The sequence below is a fragment of the Thamnophis elegans genome, chromosome 2, assembly GCF_009769535.1.
Source record: "Thamnophis elegans isolate rThaEle1 chromosome 2, rThaEle1.pri, whole genome shotgun sequence".
Classification (NCBI taxonomy): Eukaryota; Metazoa; Chordata; class Lepidosauria; order Squamata; family Colubridae; genus Thamnophis; species Thamnophis elegans.
In genome coordinates this window covers 105328233-105351286 of record NC_045542.1, presented here as the reverse complement: position 1 = coordinate 105351286, position 23054 = coordinate 105328233, and the positions used below count along the sequence as shown (strand labels likewise).

General features: G+C 43.0%; 1 protein-coding gene across 1 annotated transcript in view; it reads right to left on the bottom strand.

Moving 5' to 3' along the window:
* TWF2 (twinfilin actin binding protein 2) overlaps nt 1-23054 on the bottom strand; it is a 77522-nt gene that overhangs the window by 48602 nt on the left and 5866 nt on the right. The window contains exon 2 of the mRNA XM_032209864.1: nt 5193-5270. Coding sequence (XP_032065755.1) covers nt 5193-5270 — 78 coding nt within the window. The remainder of the gene's footprint in view (nt 1-5192; nt 5271-23054) is intronic.

Genomic DNA, 23054 nt, shown 5'->3' with positions numbered 1-23054 from the left:
CATCCATTTAAACAAACAACCAAAGCAGAGACCGAGAAACATTTAAGTTCTTAGGTGGCTTAATGGTGATTTGGAAATGGGTAGTAAACGGATGATGGCAAAGAGAAAGCTTCTGGTGTAGATATGTCATGGTTTTGATTAAAACAAAAGCAAAATTGAAAACTTTTCTATCCTTGTAAATATACTATAAAAATAAATGCCCATTGAATGGGGTGTAGTTGCACTAAAAGATGTCAGTTTTCATCAATAGCAAAGGATTAAAGAATATCTCTCAAACATCAAAATAATATCTAGGGAAGTGAAGGGGTGCTCTGGGTGATCCCTGCCTCTGCTACCAGGTTCTCCCCATAAATAAGAGACACTAATGCTTTCATTCAGTACATGCACCAACCCTCCTCTCACAGCAGCCACACACACAAAAGACATAATAGGCACAAGTCCCACTGATAGATCATCACCCAATTAACTTGGAATACCCCATAAGCATCTTCATACATTTATTCCACATGGGGAAAGTTGTTTGAAACTCCTCTACTCCTTTGAAAGTTAGCATGATGCAAAAATCAGCTCCAAACAACATGATAATTGCTGCATATACTTTCAAGGCAACTAAAAAATTAAGAGATATACTTTTCTTAAAGCCATTAAAACAATTTATGTTAAAATAGCATTTGTCTTATAATAGCAACAGCAGATTCCTATTCTATTCCCAGTCTGTTCAATTATAACAACCAGGCAACTTTCTTAAACAACGTTTTTGGTCACCTTCCTTCCATATTATTAAGAATCTCTAAAACAGAGTTCCTGATTTATGTTTCTGTCCTCCTTTAAAAATGGTAAAGATCCCCTCAAGTCAAAATTGACTTTTGGTGATGTGCCATATTTTTCAGAGTCTTGCACCTTCCCCCCCCCCCCCCAAAAAAAGAGGGTGAAAAATTGGGTGCGTCTTATACACTGAATGTAGTCCCACCCACCCACTGGGCCCCACGCTTTGGCCTCTGCCTCCCAGCAATTTACCTTCTTGCAGGAAATGGGGATAATGGGGCTTGCCCAGGCAGCAATAAGCTATGGCAATCCCCCCAGCCTAAAACAGCTGATGATCGGGAGGCCCCTGCTGAAATTGAAAGTGAAACATGCTGTTTGCTGTAGGAGGCAAATTGCTGGGAGGCAGAGGCAGATTTTTTTTCTTGTGCTAATCAGGCTGTTTGCTGAAAGGAAGTCAGTCAATAACCATAAATGCCTATAGAATGTTCAAATTATTAGAGTTATTTTTTAAAGACTGCTTTATTATTGTTCTAGACAATTTAACAAAATGAAGAAGCATTTTGATCTAGAAAATTGATCTGAAGAGGCCCAGTGCTATTGTATCTTCTTTTAAATAGCAGAGAATAACTATACTTCCAGAAAGCCACATCAATTTTAACAGCATCTGTACAAGTATAGTCTGAAATGTAACACCACAAACAGTGTATGTCGTCTGTACTGTTTGCTGTTCGTTGCAAGGAGGGAAATTGCTGGGAGGCAGAAGCAGATTTTTTCTCCTTGTTTTCCTCCCCAAAAGCTAAGTGCATCTTATACTTCAGAGCATCTTACCCTCTGAAAAATACAGTAAGTTTTCTTGGTATTGCTGTTTGACATTGCTGCCTTCTGGATTTTTTTCAATATCCTAATCTCACTTAAGAATTTCCAGGCAATTGCTATACAAGTTCTAACCCAGGGTTAGCTTCTGAGCTCAACCTAAGTTGGTTATGGCTAGCACTTCCTGAGATCTGTCTTCTCCTACATTATCTCAGTATTTGTCCTCTATCTCCGTTGACCCTAGTACTATCTGTTAGCCAAATATAGATATTAGAAAGGGTCATATTTTAAATTCCTCTTACGTCAGTACCCCATAAGCCCTCAAGTTTTAGAGTGGCATATCACAGAGATATAAATACCTCATCCACTGATGATTATTAAGAAAGCTTCCTAGGTTGCATTCATAGAATGCATCTACTCATTCTAAATACGTAACAACCACATCAGTGATATAAAACGGAAGGGAAGGTCATGTACCATCTGAACTTTAGATAAGATCTAAACCAAAGAGTATGCAGCTGAAGCACTGCCTAGATTGTCCCTATTTAGTAGTGGATGAAAGTTCTCCTGTACTCTTTGGAAAATCGTGTTCCATGAAGGAATATGAGACTTTGCCTATTTTTTAGAGGGCTGGTAAGCTAAGTGCAGAAGATCTAAAACACTTCCACTTTGAATAAACTGTCAAATTGCCATCATTCCTAAGCCAATGGGGAAACTCAAAGAGGTTTAGAGTTAAGGGTGGAAATGAAACTGTGGACTGCTTTAATCCGTCTTTCTTGTATACATGGGTAAACTGACACATAATCCCCTTTTGATATCATGCTTTAAAATATAGTGTTAGCGAAGGGAATACAAACACTAAGGACATTAATTAAAGCAACTTACAAAAATACATATTAAAATAACTTACAAAAGTATATTGCAGTTATATAGGTAGAACTGCATGCAATAACATGTATATTGGAAATAATCTAAAAATATGAGAATTTGTCTCCCAATAAACTGCCAAATAGTGTGTAAATGTAAAATAATTTAAAATTTAAAAATGGGGGGGGGAGCATGAATCCAATGGATGTGTCTGTGTATATAGAGGCAAATCAAAAGGATAGAGTACAGATAATATTTGACTTACAACCATTTGTTCAGCCACCATTTGAAATTACAACGATGCTGTATGAAGGGACTTACAACCTTTATCTTAGGTTAGAGCTGCTGCACTGCTCCTTGGTTACATACATAACATTTGGGTGTTTGGTGTGGGACCAGTGAAACAGGTACCTCAGGGGGTGGAGGCGGCCCTGGGAGACCCAGGCAGCTCATGTGTAAGCTAGGGAAGCCTGCATCAGGCCTCCCAACTCCAAGGCATCCTGTGCTCCGCTTAATGACCACCATGGGGAAAACTGCAATGGTGATCATTAAATGAGGCAATCATCTGGGCACCTTGCTTAATGATTGTTGTTGTGATGAAGAAAGACGCAGACAGACAGGAAGAAGCTTAATGGGAAGGCACCCCGAACAGCTCGTGAGAGCTCCCTTTTTATTGTCATATACAGCTATCGTGGCAGAAACGGATTCATTGATCAAAGTACACTTTGTACTGATTGGATTAGCTAGATAGAGTCTAAACTATGGTTGAGAAGGTTAATGGATAGCTCATGGTTTATTATTGCAAGCGATGGAATGTGCCTACATGCCCACACTTATTAAGGAAGGATCAGGTTAATGATCATTGTGCTGAGTTGCATTCCTCAGGCTTCATACTTATTAAGGAAGGATCATTGTGCTGACGTTGCATCCTCAGCGTGGTTTGCCAGCCACTGAGAAAAGCAATTATCCCCACAAATGATCTTACAACCATAACTCTGGGCTTAATTGTTGTCATAAGTCAAGGACCACCTGTAGTGAAATTTACATAGGAATCTAACAAGAGTGACATAATGTCCAAGCAATTTAAATAATAAGAGTTCAAGCGTACACAGATCTACGCTTCTACTTGAAAAATATTAGGGTAGCCTATAGTCATGAATAAATGTTATCTTCCTGATTCATTATCCAATGCAACAGAATAAACACATTAGGGCAGAGTGGAAGATGAACATTTGAAAGATGATACGGGGATGGCATTCCGCCAGGATGTAACTGATCTCCAGTAAACAAGAATATAAACAATTTGGAAAAACAAGAGTCTAGTTCTCATGGAGAAAATTTTATGTTTGGGTTTTTCAAATTGGGAGGAGCTTCTAACATGAAGAGAGGCTCCTTCAGGTACAACATTTTTCCTAAACATAAAAAGAACCAGTGTTTTTCAGCCTTAGCAACTTGCTTGGCTCCCTAGCATGCTGGCTAGAGAAAACTGGGAACTGTAGTCAATCCCCCTTAAAGTTGCCAAGGTTGAGAAACATTGCCCTTCCTTTTCTCCCCCATATAATTACATTTGGTTTAGTAACCCAATATTAAAAGAACCAACATTCAAAGCATAATAGCTATTACTGGATAATCATTTTAAACAGATCAGTGGTTTTTTCACACTATATAGGTTCTCTTTGTTCAGTGGGGCCCAGCTCAGATCTTTAGATGGGCCATTTTCTTTCCATTTTAACAGGAGATACGAGTGGCATGACCAGTAACCTCAGAAGATCACCAGATCACCAGTAGGCGGGGCCTAGTTCTGGGGTTATGAGGAACTGAAGTGAGTTTTAAGGAGTGAAAGGTGTGTTATCAACTTTGCATGAATTATGATCTCAATTAGGGGAAACCCTAAGGATTCAGAACTTGAAGATTTTTAAAGTGTGAAATGAATTGTCTTGATGCCTACAAGGCTTCACATAGCAATTCTGCCCCTTAAAACATGGTGCCATTCCACCCCAAACATCAATCTCCAAATGTAGGCTGTGCCCACTCCTCTACTAAAGGGATACTGAGGGCTGAGTGTAATCTATGGCTTTTTGCTAAAAGGAGTTAACAGGGAAAAAATGTCTAAACAGATAAAAACAAACAAAATCATTTCATAAGCCTGAACATTCCTATATCTGCTAATCTGGTTTAAGCATAACTGAACTCAACGGGATCTACTCTTGGACAATATTACAACTAACGCAATGCTGACACACCCATGCTGGAGTTCTTATTGAACTTTGCACCAAAAGACACACACTTTGATGGCAATTTAAAAACTGGGACAAAACTGCTTTATTGAAAAACCATCACATTAGAAAACAGGTCTTCATGTCTTGGCCAGACAACAATCCCTTTATTCTAGCGACTGTGTTTCTGTTTATTTTTCCCAGGATACTCATGGGAATAATTATTGAAAACATGAATGCACTATGCACATCAAAGAGAACTGTCTGAAAAGAAGCCAAGGGGAGGAAGAACTAATAACATTATTTGCTTCTTTAAATGTACAGCTGTGCTGATTCCACACTTGTCACCTGAAGTCACAGTTGCTGGTCCTGACTCCTGAGTAATTATTTTATAGCAGCTTCCACCAGAATTGCTCACTGATAGGTTGAATGCGCAACACCCACCACTGTACTCCATTAAAATTGATGCTGGGAAGATGCAGAGCAGGTTTTAACAAGCGGGTTGAAAATGTCAAGGAAATGAAAACTTACCATCCTCAATTACGATTTTGATCAGGCGGATCGAACCATTCCGAGCCTTTGCAAAAAAGTCCTTTAATTCCGTAGTGGCTAAAAGAATCAGAAACATGCTGATCAGAATTTGATTCCCAAAGTTATTCCACTCTCTGACACAATAAAGGAAATGGCAAAAAAAAGGGGAAAACCTGAGAGAAACCTGAAAGTAAAAGACTAGAACAATGAAAAAAAGGAGATGATTTCCCTAGTTCTGATCGAGGCTGTCTGGGGAAGTATGCATTTCACTTTCACAGAGGTTCCAGAGTTAAATACCAGCTGGAAGCACATGTGATCCAGAGAACTTGATACTTGGCTGGGGCAAACATAATATCCCAAATTTAGCAGTCTGTTGGCTTCCAAAAGCAAGGTGGGCTCAAGTGACAGTTTATTAAATGTACAGCATTTCCTGCTGTGCAGACCAGGCAGGCTGAGAGGACGGCTGGGGATGAAGATGGGCAGGAAAAACACTTCTGATTTTACTCCCGTGACAGATATGTTTTGCCTTTGACAGCCCCACACCCCCACCCCAGGCTGGCCAGCTTGCTGAGGAAAAACATCTACAAAGGAATCAGAACTGGAGCTGCTTTGGCATTTGTCTTCTGCCTTTCTGATGTGGATTCTTCAAGGATAATTTTTATGACCTTGAAAGTATGGTAGGTGGTAAGGTTTCCATTGCTACCAAATTTAAACATCAACAAAGCATCCATTCCCACAAAACCAATAACTAGTGGTACAATTACTGAAGACAGCAGATAGCGTTACTCTTCACACAATAAATAAATACTTTTTATTTATTTTTCGGAATATAAGATGCACCAGAGTATAAGACGCACCAAGATTTTGAAGATGCAAATTAAAAAAAAAGTTTTTGCACTCTGCAGACCATTTGTAAGAAAGTCATGGTTAACGTACAAAGTTTAACAATAATTATATGAATCTGTAAACTTTCCAAAATGAATCTCTTGTCAATATTAAATGTACAATCTGGAGTGTTTAATCAGTTTTAATAACAGAGACCTCTTGCAGGAAAGACCTAAGGCCCACATTGACATTTGCAAAATGGAAAAAAAATATGTCCCAGTAAACGCCCAGTTTCTCTACTTTAGAAAAGAAAGCGATTACAGTGTCGCCTGTTAGCGAACAGCTGCTCTGAAGGGTTGCTGGGGCAATCACTGAGCGCATCTCAGGATCAATCAACACCAAAGCAGTATCTGTTCCACTGCATTCCCTCCCATTAACATCAAAGAGGACATCAAATGCATGAGCCACATCACAGATGTGCTACAAGGAAAGTTATTTCATATCAAGACTCGTGTTGACGATGCTTCCATATAACCAGGAAACTGCAAACACAGCCATCCAAAACTGTCGTCAAGCTTCAGTCCGGCTTTCAGCAGGCACCCAAACACACATTTATACTGGTTAAAACATGAGGAGAAGTGGGTTCTGGACCAGAGAGACCTCAGAACCATTGCATTCACCTAGCTTCATGAAGCCCAAAAGTACAGGTAGTCCTCAACGTATGACCACCATCGAACCCAAAATTTATGTTGTGAAATGAGAAATTTGTTAAGTGAGTTTTGCCCCATTTTACAACTTTTCTTGCCACAGCTATTAAGTGAATCCCTGAAATTGTTAAATTAGCAACGTGGTTGTTGAGTAACTCTGGCTTCCCCGTTGACTTTGCTCCTCAGAAGATCTCGAAAGGTGATCACATGACTCTGGGACCCTGCGACCGTCCTAAATATGAACCACTTGCCAAGCATCCAAATGTAAATCATGTGACCATGGGGATGCTGCAATGGTCGTTAAGTGTGAGAAATGGTCACAAGTCACTCTTTCACTGCTGGTGTAACTTCTAATGGTCACTAGATGAACTGTTGTTAAGTCGAAGACTACCTGTACTTCATATATTTGCTCTTTGAATGTACCAGTAGCTTTTCAAGTCCCAATCCATCACCGCTGAGGTATGCTATTTAATAAATAAGTCAATCCATTTGTACTGTTAATGAAAGCCAATATTCCCAAGATGCCAATCTCTGGATCTGTGCATTTCTGTATAAATCCTAGAGCAGCGATGGCTAAACTTTTTGTCCTCGTGTGCCAAAATCGTACGCATGTTGACAGTGCACACGCGTATGCCCACACCCACAATGCAATGCACCCAGCCCTGTACGTGTGTGCATAACCCCGCCGCATGCACATGAACTCTGTGCTTCCCCCCCTGCGCACGTGAACACATCTCCCTCCCGTGCCACATTTTGGGCCTAGCAGGCCTCCCTGAAGCCTCGTAGGATCAAAAATGGGCTGCGGGGTAGATGCACATGGGTGCGGGTCTCCTGTATGCACGACAGAGACCCCAAAATCAGCTGGCCCACGGGAGTAGGCGCATGTGCATGTGCAGTGGAGCTGAGCTGGGCGACGGCTTGCGTGCCCACAAAGAGGGCTCCACGTGCCACCAGAGTCCTGGAGGAAGGTGCAGCTCTCTGAAGAAGGCTCTAAGGTTGGGAAAGGTGGAAGGAAAGAGGACGATCCGCGGCAAGGTAGGTGAACTAAGTTTCGGTGGTGATGAATGCACTGTTGTAAGACCTGGAAGTCCAGGTGAGGGACAGAGTGTCATGGAGAAAATCTATCCTAGGAGTAAAAAATATGACTTGATGGCACGAAATCAATCAAAGGAAATTAAAGGCAAAAGAGGAATGCAAAAGACAGGTGCTAAAAAGAAACGGATACCACGGTGTTGATCTTAGGGCCAATTGCAGGTTTAGCAGAACAGTTTCTTCCCACTTCAAGCCCTCTTTTGCGCTCCTTCCCCCTATGTCCCAGAAGAGATGCTTCCAAAGTCCCAGCCTCCTCTTCCCCTCCGCTGCTCTTAAAGCGGTAGGCACTCTGATATTTGGAAGGCTGAAACAGGCTGCTTACTAAACACTGATAATCACTCTGATCTGAGAATCCAAAGTAAACACAAAACTTCAAGTCCTCAACTTACAACAGTTCATTTAGTGAGCATTCAAAGTTACGACAGTATTTAAAAAAGTGACTTAGGACTGTTTTTCACAATTACAACCTTTGCAGCAACCCCATGGTCATGCAATCAAAATTCAGTTGCTCCGAAACAGCTTCATACTTATGACCATTGCTGGGCCCCAAAGTTCTGTGATCACCTTTTGCAACCTTCTGACAAGCAAAGTTGACGGGGCAGCCAGATCCACTTAATAATCCAGTTACTAACTGATCAACTGCAGTGATTCACTTAACACCTGTGGCAAGAAAGGTCATAAAACTCACTTAAATGTCTGAAATGTCTCAGTTAACAACATGTCTTAAATGTCTCAGTTAACAACAGAAATGTTGGCCTCAATTGTGGTCGTAAGTCGAGAACTACCTATACTTTTTCCACTTTGTTGTCCTAATCCCTCTTTGCATAAAGGAAGTTTTTATTTATTTATTACTTACACAACTTCAGGACACCATCAACAACATTAAGACAACAAAACATATAAATAAGTCAATCTCCTTCCATTGATAGGCACTAGGACAGTGTTGGTGGACCTTTTCGGCACCGAGTGATCTTCCGGTTTCCAGCATGTGCACCGGCCATCTGGTTTCTGGCGTGCATGCGTGTGCGAAGACAAGCTAGCTAGTGCACATGCATTGGCGAAAAGTGGAAGATCAACTTCCCAGCGCGCACATGTGCACCGGGCAGCTGCTCTTCTGGTACGTGAAGACCAGCTGACCAGCTCTCCGGAACCCAGAAAAGCAATGGGTAACAGCCCGGGCGCCTGGAGAGATGTCTCTACGTATCACTTCCAGTATGTATGCCATAGGTTCACCATCACAGCACTATGATAAGGACAATCAAGAACACTTCCTCACTGCTTCTGGTCTCAAATGAAAGAAAACACAGACCCAAGGCCAGCTGTGCATGACAGGAGACTTTGGGGAAGGTAGAAAATTTTGGACAGGCTCTAAAGAAGCAGCTACACAATTGCATTAAAGGCCCTTTTAGTAGATCTCTGTCAAATAGAAACTACCAAAGTTAAACTGATGGCTTGCTCAGCCTAGAATCCTTCCAGCAAAACAACCCAAATAAGGAGAGAGAGAACATATGTATCCCCTCCTCTTTCACATCCTGCAATTGCTAGAGCAATCTGTTTTCTTCTTGTTTCAAAATTCAGTATACAAAGACCACAGGTTCTTTTAACTTTTTTTGTTGTTGACACCGAACAAACAGCAGTGACTAAAGGGGTGCCATGGTGGTCCACATTCTTCCAAAATGAGAAAGAAAATCCAGGAGTTGTGCATGTGTGCGGAATGAAGGCTATGAGATTCTTTTCATCCTAGCGCTCAGGACAAACTTGTAGCTCAGAAATCTTTCAGCATGACTGAGTTTTTGGGTAAAAAGGCTAAGCAGAATCACTGTTTGCTTGATTAAATAAACCACAAATGTTGGGTTCACAAAGAATGCTATGCTAAAACCAAGCTTAGGATAAAGGCAGGCAAACTCAGGCACCCCTTTAGTCATTGCTGTTGGTACTGTGTTAAATGTTTAAATTATTCTCTCACAGGATCTCTCACTAGGGATGCTTCCTAGGGATGCTGAGTTTTCTAGCTCAGGAATATCAGAGTTACCATAGATACCCTTGCTTTTGCACAATACTTAGACGAGTCTTCAGTTAGTAAATTCTAGTGTTTTAGTAAAATTTGCCAGCCATGATATTTCTATCAGATATAGAGTGCAGCATGGAACTAGCTGTTCCTCACTGGTCAGGAAACCAGTTTATCTGCAGAGCTGCAAGCTATGAATCCTTCCTTCCTCTCTAAAAGCAGCAGCAATGTTCTAAGTATTACAAGGCTGTTTTCACTTTTTAATCAAATGAGGCTTCAGAGAAATATTTAAAGGTTTGTTGTTGCTATATGGCTGCATTGCGTTCTGAAAGAAATTCTGAAGAAATATCTATTTATACTACCAATGATACATTGAGAACTGGCACTCCTGGCACCAAGACAAATGACTATGAAGCGATTATTTTGCAGCACTATGTAGAACATAGCATTTCCTCTCTGAAATGAGAGACCGAAAGTTTTTTGCTTTGTTGCTTAGTAAAAGCCAAGGAAATCAATATTATTTATATAATTATGCACCACACTCCACAAACCTCATAGTGGTTTACAGCTAAAGAAGATTACCAAGACAATACTGTAAGCATGGCAAAGTCTATATAGGTAGCCGTTAACCTATAACCACAATTGTAACTAGAACTTCTATTGTTAAACAAGGTGATTGCAAGTAAGCCATGTCCAATTTTATGACCTTTTTTTTGTTGTAGTTGTGTAGCAAATCCAGTTTCCCCATTGAGTTTGTTGGAGGCCTCCAGCAACCATCATAAATGCATACCAGTTGCCAAGTGCCTGAATGCAGAATGATCCATGATTGATGGGGGAAGCTGCAATGGCCATAATTACAAGGGGTGGTTGTAAGTCACTGTTTTCAGTACTGGCATAACTTTCAGCAGTTGTTAAATGAATGGTCATAAATTGAAGGCTACTTGCATACCATAACAAATGCATTAATAACAAAAACAAAATCATCAAAATTTAAACTCATATTCCAAACATCATTATCATTGCCTTCATTATCTGATTTTAAGTCCTGAACCTGTCTGAACGGCTCCTTTTTAACTATCTTTCTAAAAAATCAGGTGTGAAGGCACTATTCAAGTTCCCATGCCAGGCTATTCCAAAAGATGGTTGTTACAATGAAAAAAATCACACGTTTTTTCATCTTTCCTGAAACTTGCACAGGGAGAGGAACCTTACACATTCCAACCCAGGACTTAAATACTGGACAAGAAGAACAGTTTTGAAAGAGATAGTCCTGCATCTGTAAACAAAAAAGCTGAAAGCATGAATTCATAAATGGAATGAAAAGTGAATGCGTGAATGGAAAGAGACAAAAAAACAACTATCATCGTTTGTTATTAGTACAAAGTCCCACCCACTCTTTTTTGTTTATTTAATGACTGGATCTCAGCAATGTGAAAATACAGATGAAGGCATGCAGATAATTATACTTGGTGAAATCTTTGATGACAGACAGATATAAGTAATATATCTAAACGAAGAGGCTGAAAATCCCTTGCTTATAGAAGAAAAGAGTAAGTGACAAGCAAATGTCTTCAATGAATAAAATAGAATTCTTTATTGGCCAAGTGTGATTGGACACCCATGGAATTTGTCTTTGGTGCATATGGTCTCAGTGTACATAAAAAGACAAGATACATTTGTCAAGAATCATAAGATACAGCACTTAATGATAGTCATACGGTACAAATAATCAATCAGGAAACAATCAATAACAATATAAATCCTAAGGATACAAGCAACAAAATTACAGTCCTGCAGTCATAAGTGGGAGGAGATGGATTAAAGGAACGATGAGAGGATTAATAGTAATACAGCCTTAGTGAATGGTTTGACAGTGGTGAGGGAATTATTTGTTTAGCAGAGTGATGGCGTTCAGGGAAAAAACTGTTCTTGTGTCTAGTTATCTTGGTGTGCAGTGCTCTATAGCTTCGCTTTGAGGGTAGGAGTCGAAACAATTTATGTCCAGGATTTGAGTTATCTGTAACCTTTTTTCACGCCCCTCTTTTTGACTCATGCAGTATACAGGTCCTCAATGGAAGACAGGTTGGCAATAATTGTTTTTTCTGCAGTTCTGATTATTCTCTGAAGTATGTATCTGTCTTGTTGGGTTGAAGAACCAAACCAGACAGTTATAGAGGTGCAGATGACAGACTCAACAATTCCTCTGTAGAACTGTATCAGCAGCTCTTTGGGCAGTTTGAGCTTCCTGAGTTGGTACAGAAAGAACGTTCTTTGCTATGCTTTTTTGATGACGTTTTTGATGTTAGGTGTCCATTTTAGGTCTTGAGGTATGATAGAACCTAGAAATTTGAAGGCCTCTACTGCTGATACTGTGTTGTCTAGTATTGTAAGAGGTGGTAGTATGGGAGGGATGCTCCTAAAGTCTACCACCATTTCTACGGTTTTGAGTGTGTTCAGTTCCAGATTGTTCCGGTCGCACCATGAGGCCTGTTGTTCAACCTCCTGTCTGTATGCAGTTTCATCATTGTCTCGAATGAGACCAATCACTGTTGTATCATCTGCAAACTTCAGTAGTTTAACAGATGGATCGTTTGAGATGCAGTTAATGGTATACAGAGAGAAGTAGAGAGAGCACACAACCCTGGGGAGCTCCTGTGCAAATTGTACAGATATCTGATGTGATTTTGCCTAGCTTCACCTGCTGCTTCACGTCTATTAAGAAGCTTGTGATCCACTTACAAGTGTGTTCAGGTACTGCTAGCTGATTTAGTTTAGTTAGAAGAATGTCTGGTATGATGGTATTGAATGCTGAATTAAAGTTTACAAAGAGGACCCTTTCATAGGTTTTTGGAGATTCAAGATATTGTAGGATGTAGTGCAGAGCCATATTAACAGCATCATCTGTCAATCTATTTGCTCAGTATGCAAATTGTAGGGAGCCTAACAGCAGATCTGTGATGGTTTTTAAGTGGGACATCACTAGCCTTTCAAAGGTTTTCATAACTACAGATGTTAGAGCAACTGATCTGTAGTCTGAATGACTTGATGGAGGGCTTCTTTGGCACTGGGATGATAGTGGAGTGTTTGAAGCAAGAAGGAACGTGGCACATCTCTAGTGATTGGTTGAAGATTCGGATGAAGATGGGGGCCATTAGGTCAGCACAGACTTTTAAGCAAGGAGTTATCTTCTCTGGGCCTGATGCTTTTCCTGGCTTCTGTCTGTGAAATAGATCTTATACTTCCTTTTCAGTGATCACCAGGGATTGTGAACCCATGGGATGGGGTCAGTTATAAGAGGTTTGGCTGTTGTTGTTGTTGTGTCTGAGATGGGGGTTGTGGAGATAAGTAGGCTGTAGTTTCCTTTCAAACCTGCAGTAAAACACGTTCAGGTCATCTGCCAGTTGTTGATATCCTTCAGCCTGGGAAGGAGGTTTGCTGTAACCAGTGATATTTTTAAGAGTTTTCCACATGTTTGCTGGTTCATTTGTTGAGAACTGATTCCTTAGCTTTTCAGAGTAGCTTCTTTTTGCTGCTCTGATCTCCCTTGTTAGTATATTTTTGGCCTGATTGTACATCATTCTATCATCTTTTCTGTTGGCTTCCTCTTTGGAACTACATAGCTGTTTAAGTTTAGCTGTGAACCAAGGTTTATAATTACTGTATATTCGCAAGTTCCTGGTCGGTACACATAGGTCTTCACAAAAGCTGACATATGATGTTACAGTATCTGTGAGTTCATCTAGGTCTGCAGAAGTTTCTTCAAAAATATTCCAGTCAATACAGTCAAAGCAAGCCTGTAGCTTTAACTTTGCCTCCTCAATCCAAGTCCTCTCTGATTTAATTGTTGGTTTCGTGTCTTTAAGTCTTTGTCTGTAAAGGTGAATCGTGCAATGATCAGAGTGGCCCACAGCTGCTCATGGTAAGGACCGATAAGCATCTTTTAGTGTTGTGTAGCAATAGTCTAAAGTATTATTGCCTCTGGTGGGACAATTGACATGCTGAAAATATTTTGGAAGCTCTTTCCTTAAATTACCTTTGTTGAAATTATCTAAAACAATGGCCAGTGAATCTGGCTTCATCCTCCATAATCTGATCAGCTAGAGTTCATAATGCCTTGTTTACTTACACAAGCTTGTGGAGGCACATTCACAGCAATTAGGAGAAATGAGGAAAACTCTGGTGGAGAATAAAAAGGTTTACAGTTGATAAGTAAAGACTCTAAATTTTCATCACACAATTTATGTATTGTGGTTATATCCTCAGAACAATTGTTGATACATATATACACATATACACATACATACATACATATATACATAAACCTCCGCTCTTCTTTTTACCTGATGATTCTGCAATCCTGTCTGCACTAGGTATTTGAAACTCTGGTATATGCATGCTGTTGTCATGAATTCCTTCGTTTAGCCAGGATTCAATGGCTTTGCTTAATATCTTTGCAGAAATTCAGAAGGTACCAACAAAAATCTATGCCTCATTTCTAAGGAGATGGTTTAAATGATTTAAGGATTTGGATTAATGCCACTGTTTGTATAAAGTGTCAGGTAATGAGGATTTAATAGCTGCCAGCTGATGTAAGGTTCTAAGATGTAAACTGTAAGCTGATGCAATGAGGATGATTCAGCAATACATTTATAGCCTATTTAAGACACTGGTGAGGTCCACACAAGTCATTTACTGTTTTAAGAGGTGTTTATATATAGGTGGCCATTAGAGGGCATTTCTCCCCCTCATTGTATGTCTTATTTCTCCCCTTGTAGCCATAGCTGGTAAGGGATTTATCTACCATGTGTCTGTCTGTATATATGTATATATAAACCTATTATTGCGCATGTGTGAGGAACATGTCTGCCGAGCTCACCGCTCCGGCTCCGTACAGGAGAAACAACCAGTAGAGAGGAGAAATCGAGCTCTGGAACTGAGCCGAGAGAGGCTAAGGTAGAGTGAACTTTTTGCGGTCCTGGAGCTGGCAGCGGACTGGCGAGTTTTTACTCCCCAAGGCTGCCGCTTCTGAAAGACGCCGACACCGCTGACGCCGCTCAGCGCCGCGGCCCAGCTGGCTTGAGAAACCCGACCCCCCCGTGTCTGCTGCCTGACCGCCGCGGCCGCAACCGACACTGTGCCGCTGGCTTGCCGATGCCGGCTCGAGAACGCCGCGGCTTGAGAACGCCGCGGCTCAGCTGTTATAAGACTCTGCGGCTGAGCTGCTAGGGGAGTCCTGATCTTCCCCCGATCATTGCTGGCTGCCACTTGAGAACGCCGCGGCTCAGCTGTTACAAGACTCTGCGGCCGAGCTGCTAGGGGAGTCCTGATCTTCCCCCGATTATTGCTGGCTGCCGCGACCACTGTTGTCTGTTGGCTCGCTGGCCCGCTGGCTGTGAGACCGCCGCGGCTTAGCGGCTTGGAAGACCGTACGGCCCAGCTGCTTTTGGGGGGAGCCTGACTTAACTACGATTACCGCCCCGACTACCATAACCATCATTATGTCACTGTTGGCCCGATAACTCTCTGGTTTGCTGAGGCCCCTTTGAGAACGCCAGGGCCCAGCTGCTGAATGGGGCACCCCCCCCTCCTTCCACCTTGGATGAAGCTTTTTTTTTTCAACCTTGGGCTTAGACTACTAAGGGGGCTGGTACGATTGGTACGACTCTTGGTGTGAACTGACTTCTGCATATTGGGCCTTTGACCATCATGATTGGCCTTCCGGCTCTCGCTGCTGCTGCTGATATTTAGACCTACTCTGCCTTCACACTGTAACCAAAAGAAGAGAACTGGTGAGGGAGGAAACTGCTCGAGGGGACGGAATTGAAGGAGAGTGTGATTGGTGATTAGAACATCTCCCCCCTGTCTTTTTCCATCAGAGACAGATATTCTTTCCCCACCCTAGGACTTAACCTGGAAATAACATCAAGGGGATGGCTGGAATTGAACTTAACCATCAGACTTTCTCCACTATGGTTAGCCCCTTGACTCCCCCTGTTACAGCTGCTGCCCAGATCCACCTTGTCCCCCATCCTCTCCTCCCTTGGACGATATTGGTCTCCTTAGCGGAGCTCCCATTAAGGTGCTACCCTCCTCAGGAGAGGTGGAAGGCACCTTTGGACTATTACGAACTGCGCAACTTTTTCCTATATTTCTTTTAATCGGTATGTTGAGTGCATGGGATTGTTTGAGATGATATGAATGATCTCACTTTTTATTATTATATAGTTGTATTGGTGTTTTTAACTTTTTTAGTGAGGACTGTTTGTGTGAGAGCCTGGGTATGAGTGATTCGGAGGACCTGGCGGGGTATGCGGGGGCCACCGGGGTGGTTGGGGGGGCTATATCCACGGGAGAGGGTCGGAGCATTGCAGTCATAACAGGGAGAGGCAGATATGGCGGGGACTTTAGGGCAGGCCATCATCGGGGAAGGAGGGCTCGCTGTGTTATAGAGATCCCTCCTTCTGGCCCTAGGAGTCCCACTCCAAGGTCAGATGGCGCGAGTACTCAGGACCCTGGTCTCAGGCTGCTGTCGCTAAATGCCAGGTCTGTCATTCATAAGGCCCCCCTCATCCGGGACTTGATAACTGATGAGGGCGCAGACCTGGCATGTATTACTGAGACATGGCTGGGCACGGAGGGAGGAGTCCCCCTCGTTGAGATGTGCCCAGCCGGATTTCAGGTGCTACACCAGCCGAGAGCCCAGGGAAGGGGTGGCGGTGTGGCTATTGTAGTCCGGGAGTCTTTAGTACCTCGTAGGATCCCTGCTCCGGAGCTTGTCGGGTGTGAGTCCCTGCTGGTGAAGCTGGACCTCAAGGGTCAAGTGGGTCTGCTGCTTACGTACCTGCCTCCCAACTGCGTTGCAGCAGCCCTCCCCTCGCTCCTCGAGTCAGTAGCCGAGCTAGCAGTTGAGTTCCCTAGACTTATAGTTCTGGGGGACTTCAACTTGCCTTCGCTCGGTGAACACTCTGATGGAGCGCAGGAGTTCATGGCTTCCATGACAGCCATGGGCTTGACTCAAGTAATCCGAGGCCCAACTCACTCAGCGGGTCACACGCTCAACCTCGTATTCCTCTCAGAGCAGTGGAGTTACGATCTTGGTCTGAGGGGTAATGAGATCATACCCCTGTCATGGTCAGACCACTACCTACTGAGGCTAGACTTCCGGAGGCCAAACCCCCACCGTAGGGAGGAGGAACCGATCAGCTGGTTCCGCCCCAAGCGACTGATGGATCCTGTTAGGTTCCAGACGGAGCTTGGGGTTATTCCTGATACCCTCGCCCACAGTTCGGCGGAGACCCTCGTCGCTGCCTGGCACTCGGCAGCTTCGGAGTCTCTAGACCGGATTGCGCCGCTACGGCCCCTCCGGGTCAGCGGCCCCCGGAGGCCTCCTTGGTTTACTGAGGAGCTCTGGGAGGTAAAGCGCCGGAGGAGACGCCTAGAACACTCGTGGAGGTCCGATAGGTCCGAGTCGAAACGGGCACTTTTAACAGCATGCACCAAGGAGTATATTCGGACTTTAAGAACAGCAAAAAGAACATATATTGCCTCCTTGGTAGCGTCCGCCGAGTCCCGCCCAGCCACCCTGTTTAGGATAACCCGCTCCCTCCTAAATAGGAGGGATACGGGGGACTCCCTACAGGGTAAGGCTGAGGAGTATGTCCAGTTCTTGGTGGACAAAGTTGCCCGGTTTCGAGCGGACCTGGACTCCACCCCAGTAGATCCAGCCGAGACACGAGGAGAAGACTTGGCAAACCATCTCTGGGTTGAGTTTCAGGAAGTTGCCTCTGGGGATGTGGACAAGGCTATGCAAGCTGTGAGTGCCTCCACCTGCATACTGGACCCGTGTCCCTCCTGGCTGGTTGCCAACAGCAGTGAGGTGACACGAGGCTGGATCCAGGCGGTTGTTACCGCCTCTCTTCGGGAGGGGTACTTTCCCACCGCGCTCAAGACAGTGGTGGTAAGACCCCTCCTGAAGAAACCGTCCTTGGATCCAGCTGTTCTTAATAACTATCGTCCAGTCTCCAACCTCCCCTTTGTAGGGAAGGTTGTTGAGAAGGTGGTGGCTCTCCAGCTTCAGCGCACCTTGGAGGAAGCTAACTATCTTGACCCCTTCCAGTCTGGCTTCAGACCCGGTTACAGCACAGAAACCGCTTTGGTCGCATTGACCGATGATCTCTGGAGAGCTAGGGATGGAGGCCATGCTTCCATCCTAGTTCTCCTGGACCTCTCAGCGGCTTTCGATACCATCGACCATGGTATCCTTCTGCGACGACTGCGGGAGATAGGGGTGGGCGGCACTGTTTTGCAGTGGTTCTCCTCCTATCTCTCGGACAGGTCGCAGTTGGTGTTGGTGGGGGGGCAGAGATCGTCCCTGAGGCCCCTAACTTATGGGGTGCCGCAGGGGTCGGTCCTATCCCCCCTACTATTTAACATTTACATGAAACCGCTGGGCAAGATCATCCGAAGGCACGGGATAAAATACCACCAATATGCGGATGATACACAGTTGTATCTGTCCGCCCCGTGCCAACTCAATGAAGCGGTGGACGTGATGAACCGGGGTCTAGAAGCCGTTAAAGACTGGATGAGAGCAAACAAGCTGATACTCAACCCAGACAAGACCGAGTGGCTGTTGTGTTTCCCTCCCAAAAATTTGACCAACATACCATCACTCAGGCTGGGGGGACAAAACTTACAACCCTCAGAAAGGGCCCGCAACTTGGGAGTCCTCCTGGACCCACAGCTGACTTTTGACCACCATCTCTCAGCTGTGACCAGGGGGGCATTTGCCCAGGTTCGCCTGGTGCGCCAGTTGCGGCCCTACCTGAATCGGGAGGCCCTCACAACAGTCACTCGAGCCCTTGTGATCTCCAGGCTGGAATACTGTAATGTGCTCTACATGGGGCTGCCCTTGAAGAGCATCCGGAGACTTCAGCTAGTCCAGAATGCGGCCACGCGAGTGATTGTGGGCGCACCATGGTTCGCCCACATAACACCGATCCTCCGTGAGCTGCACTGGCTACCTGTTGATCTCCGGGTGCACTTCAAGGTTCTACTCACCACCTATAAAGCGCTCCATGGTAGTGGATCTGGCTATTTGAGAGACCGCCTTCTGCCAATTACCTCCCTGCGTCCCATCAGATCGCATAGAGTTGGCCTCCTCCGTATTCCATCCGCCAGTCAGTGCCGACTGGCGACTACTCGGTGGAGAGCCTTCTCTGTTGCGGCTCCGACACTATGGAACAATCTCCCCGTGGAGATTCGTACCCTCACCTCTGTCCAGGCCTTCCGCACACCCCTCAAGAACTGGCTAGCCCGTCAGGCCTGGGGATAAGTTTACTTTTGCTCCTCCCGAATGTTGAGTGAATGTTGAGTTTTACCATTTAATTTACTTTTGTGCACATTTCTTTTTGTATTGTCCTACACTCCCTTTCCTTTTTGACTGTAAGCCGCCCTGAGTCCCCTCAGGGAAAAGGGCGGCCTATAAATGTCTAATAAATACACAAAAAAAATACACAAAATATAAACCACTATTAATTGTCTAAAGGCTCTGTGTGCTGTGTTTTGCTCCTGGGTTTATCTCATAATAATAGTCACGCTGCCAAAACTCAAGGCTCTATTTAACAGCAAAACATTAGGTCTCTATTGTTAGAACTTTAGCTAAAGCAAAGGCCCATCATTTTTCTTAAAGCTTATTAAGGAAATTTCCCAATATCAAAATGTTGGGAAGTTTAAATTGGACTTTAAATTAACTGGATTTTAAATAAGAATTTAAAGTAAGTTTTGTCCTCCACAAGTGTACTTATCCAAAGAGCAAGTTTGGTGCGGTGTTTAAGGCATCAAGCTAGAAACTGGGAGACCGTGAGTTCCATTCCTGCCTTGGACATGAAGCCAACTGGGTGACTTTGGGCCAGTCACTTTCTCTCTGGTCAAGGAAAGAGGCAATGGCAAGCCACTTCTGAAAAACCTTGTCAAGAAAACTATAGGGACTTATTCAGACAGTCTCCCGAGAATCTGATACGATTGAACTGACAAAAAAACCCATCTATAGCACTTTGATTTAGTTTGAGCTGAAAATGAAAATATCTCCCCATAGTTTGCTTACCTAGCTTCTTTAAAACCTGTGCCAATGATATTGATTCATTAATCACAAGTGTAAGCACATGCTCTCTTCACAGATATACAGTATCATACTGGGAGAGAATAGGCCTAGTTTTTCACTGAGCATCTCTTGCTCTGTCCATCAGCGGTAACCAACCACTTCTGATTCAATAATACATGAACTCTGAAATGGATGCCTTCCTGATTCAAATCATTCTGTCCTCCTGATAGGATACTTGAGCCTCTGTCTATCAATCTTTAATCCACTGGATGTGGTGACTGTTAAAAAGGCTTCAAATAGCTGCGTTCATTTCCAATTCATGGTTTGAAAAAATAGGTAGTACATTTCATGCTATTATTCCCAGGTCCTACTTGTGATGGATTTCTGAAACACTGAATTTCTAGTTCCCTATGACAGCTTTGCTTCATGGACTCCCATTTTGAACTTACTTCAATTGGCTCTTCTTCTTTCCCGATTTCCTCCAGTTGTTACAGCTTCTTTTACAGGCATCTCTGCTGTTAGCAGGACTGTCCAAAAGCTACCATGGAAGTCACAGAAGATTTGTGCCTTTGCTTCATAATGGAAAATATAAATGCCTATCAAAACTTTGGTGTTTTTTTTCCCCACCAAGGCATATCTGAAGACTGGACAACATGCTATACTCACCATTCTAGAGCTATACCATGTCAGATACTCCATGAGGATTTGGAGAGAACTGAATATTTGGAATAGAGCAATATTGTGAGAACTTTTGCTTGATACAACCAATTTGGAGAAAAAATAGCTAACAATGGTATCAATAATTTCTGTCACCCTATGCCTGACAGCTGTCAGGTACCTCCATTTTAGAAAAGTTTAATACTGAAACCAACTGACTATACAAGGCAATATTTGTCTGCTGGTACCTTGTGTTTATTACATCTAAGGGTAAAATTAGTCAGCATCTTTATTGTAATGGTCACAAGGGACAAAATTGTCAGTATCCAACTGAGACAAACAACCGACTTGGATATTTACTTGCTTCTGAATCACTAGTATTTCTGAAGAATTATAAGCCCAAGTGAAGGCTTATAAAACAATGAATTTTAGATGCAGTTAAATCCAAAGGAGTAACTAAGGATTTTGAATCACACTTACAGAACACTATGTTCTAATTTCCCTTTTATATATAACTCTAGGATATCTCGGGTTCATCTGATTTGCTTTTTTTTTCCCCTCAGTAAATATGTTTTTATTTTTCCATTTTCATTTCATACAGTCACATATATACTGTGCATAACCGGGGCCATATAACATTAAACAATAAACACAGCCATTCCTCTTGTCAACAATACCCCCCAAAATACAAACCCAATGTACCTCTTCGACCCTCCATACACCCTTTCTTTCGCCCCCTGCAACTTTCCTTCTTCCCTCCAACATTCTCTCTACCCTACTTCCCCTCCCCCTCTACCACTCCTCTCTCCCAGTACACTCCCTCCCTTCCTTCTCACCCTCCCACCCGTCCTCTCTCCCACCCTCTCTACCCCTCTTTCTTCTATCCCTCTACTCCTCCCTTCGGTGTATTTCTACTATCTATTAATATATTCAGCTTGTCCTATTTTTACAGTGAAATTAAAGAGCAACAGTATACAAGTGCAATCGCATTACTATAAAATCTAACACATACTATATATCCCCCCTCCCCCCTAACACTCCACCTCCCTTCCCCCCCCCGACTTCCCAGAGCCCGTACACGGTATAGGTTTTTAACAAATACAGTCTAAAATATATTAAGACAAAGGAAATTTAAAAAAAGAAGTTAATAACATCTCTGCATTAAACTCAGCTTCTTCCTGTTACACTAACTTTAAGCAGTTTAGATTATTCCTAATCTTAAGCATAGGCTATCTGTAATTTCTTAGTCCCGTATTTGTTTTGTATATAGTCAATCCATTTTTTCCAGTCTCATTTATATCTCTCATTTGAATGGTCTTTAAGACATCTGATTTGCTTTTAATGCTACTTTGAAATAGCTTACATTTCAGTGCCAATGTATCATTGAGAAAGTCAATATTTCAAGGTCAATTTATCACTGCTACCAGAGAAATTAAGAAGAGGAAGGAAGAGAATTGCCATAAAATGGAGCCCAATCCTGGAAGATGGCCGAGAGGGATATCATCGTCAATGGTACTGAAAATTGCTAAGAGATCAAGCAGCACAAAAATAGATGCACCATTCTATCATTGGCCATGTAAAGCAGGGCTCCCCAATCCCTCGGGCCAGTTAGTGGCCTGTTAAGAACCAGGTCACACAGCTGGAGGTGAGCAGAGGACAAGCAAGAGAAACTGAAACCATCCCTTAGGATACTAATGTATGTGGGCAGAAATAGGTCATGGCACAGTCTTTGTGGCATATGCTACTTTAAAATACAGTAAGACACCACTTGTCTAAAAAGGATTTTCTGCATATAGAAAGCTAATACATTTAAAGATAACTACAGTGGAGTAACAGTCAACAGTTAATAACACAAAGGCAAAAGCCATGGGAGAAGTCCTGATGCTTTAAAAATGGAAGGCAACAAAAAAAGAGGCATAAGCTTATAAGAACTCAAAGAAGTAATTACTGTCAAGAAAAAATATTTAAGTCCAGCTTTCTTTATTGTCTTGATGATACCAAAAACTGTACCTGGAAGAAGTATCAAAATGTAATTCCATCATGCAGAATATATGAGTTGGGCCTTCGGTAGGTTTCCAAATCATATAGGACTCATCATAGCACAATATACCCCTCTCTGCATATTTAAATGGATGCTAGGCAGAAGAGATCTAACTTCTTTTTCTCTTTTTCATGTTAGAATTTTATAAAACCCTCCACAATGGATCATTAGTCATCACCCTGACTTTGCATTTTCAGTTCCAAGTATCACAGGCTGGGCAACCAGCCTAAACCAGGGGTTGGCAACCTTAAACACTCAAAGAGCCACAAAGGTCCCAACTGGAAGCCCCCCCACCCCCATTCAATTCTGGAGCCAACTGGAAGTCCGGTTCCCCCACCATAGTCTCCTCCTAGTATGGCGTCCTTTTTCCTCTGCTGACCAGAAGTTCAGTTTCCCCACCATAGAGTCTTTTCCTAGTGCGGTGTCCTTT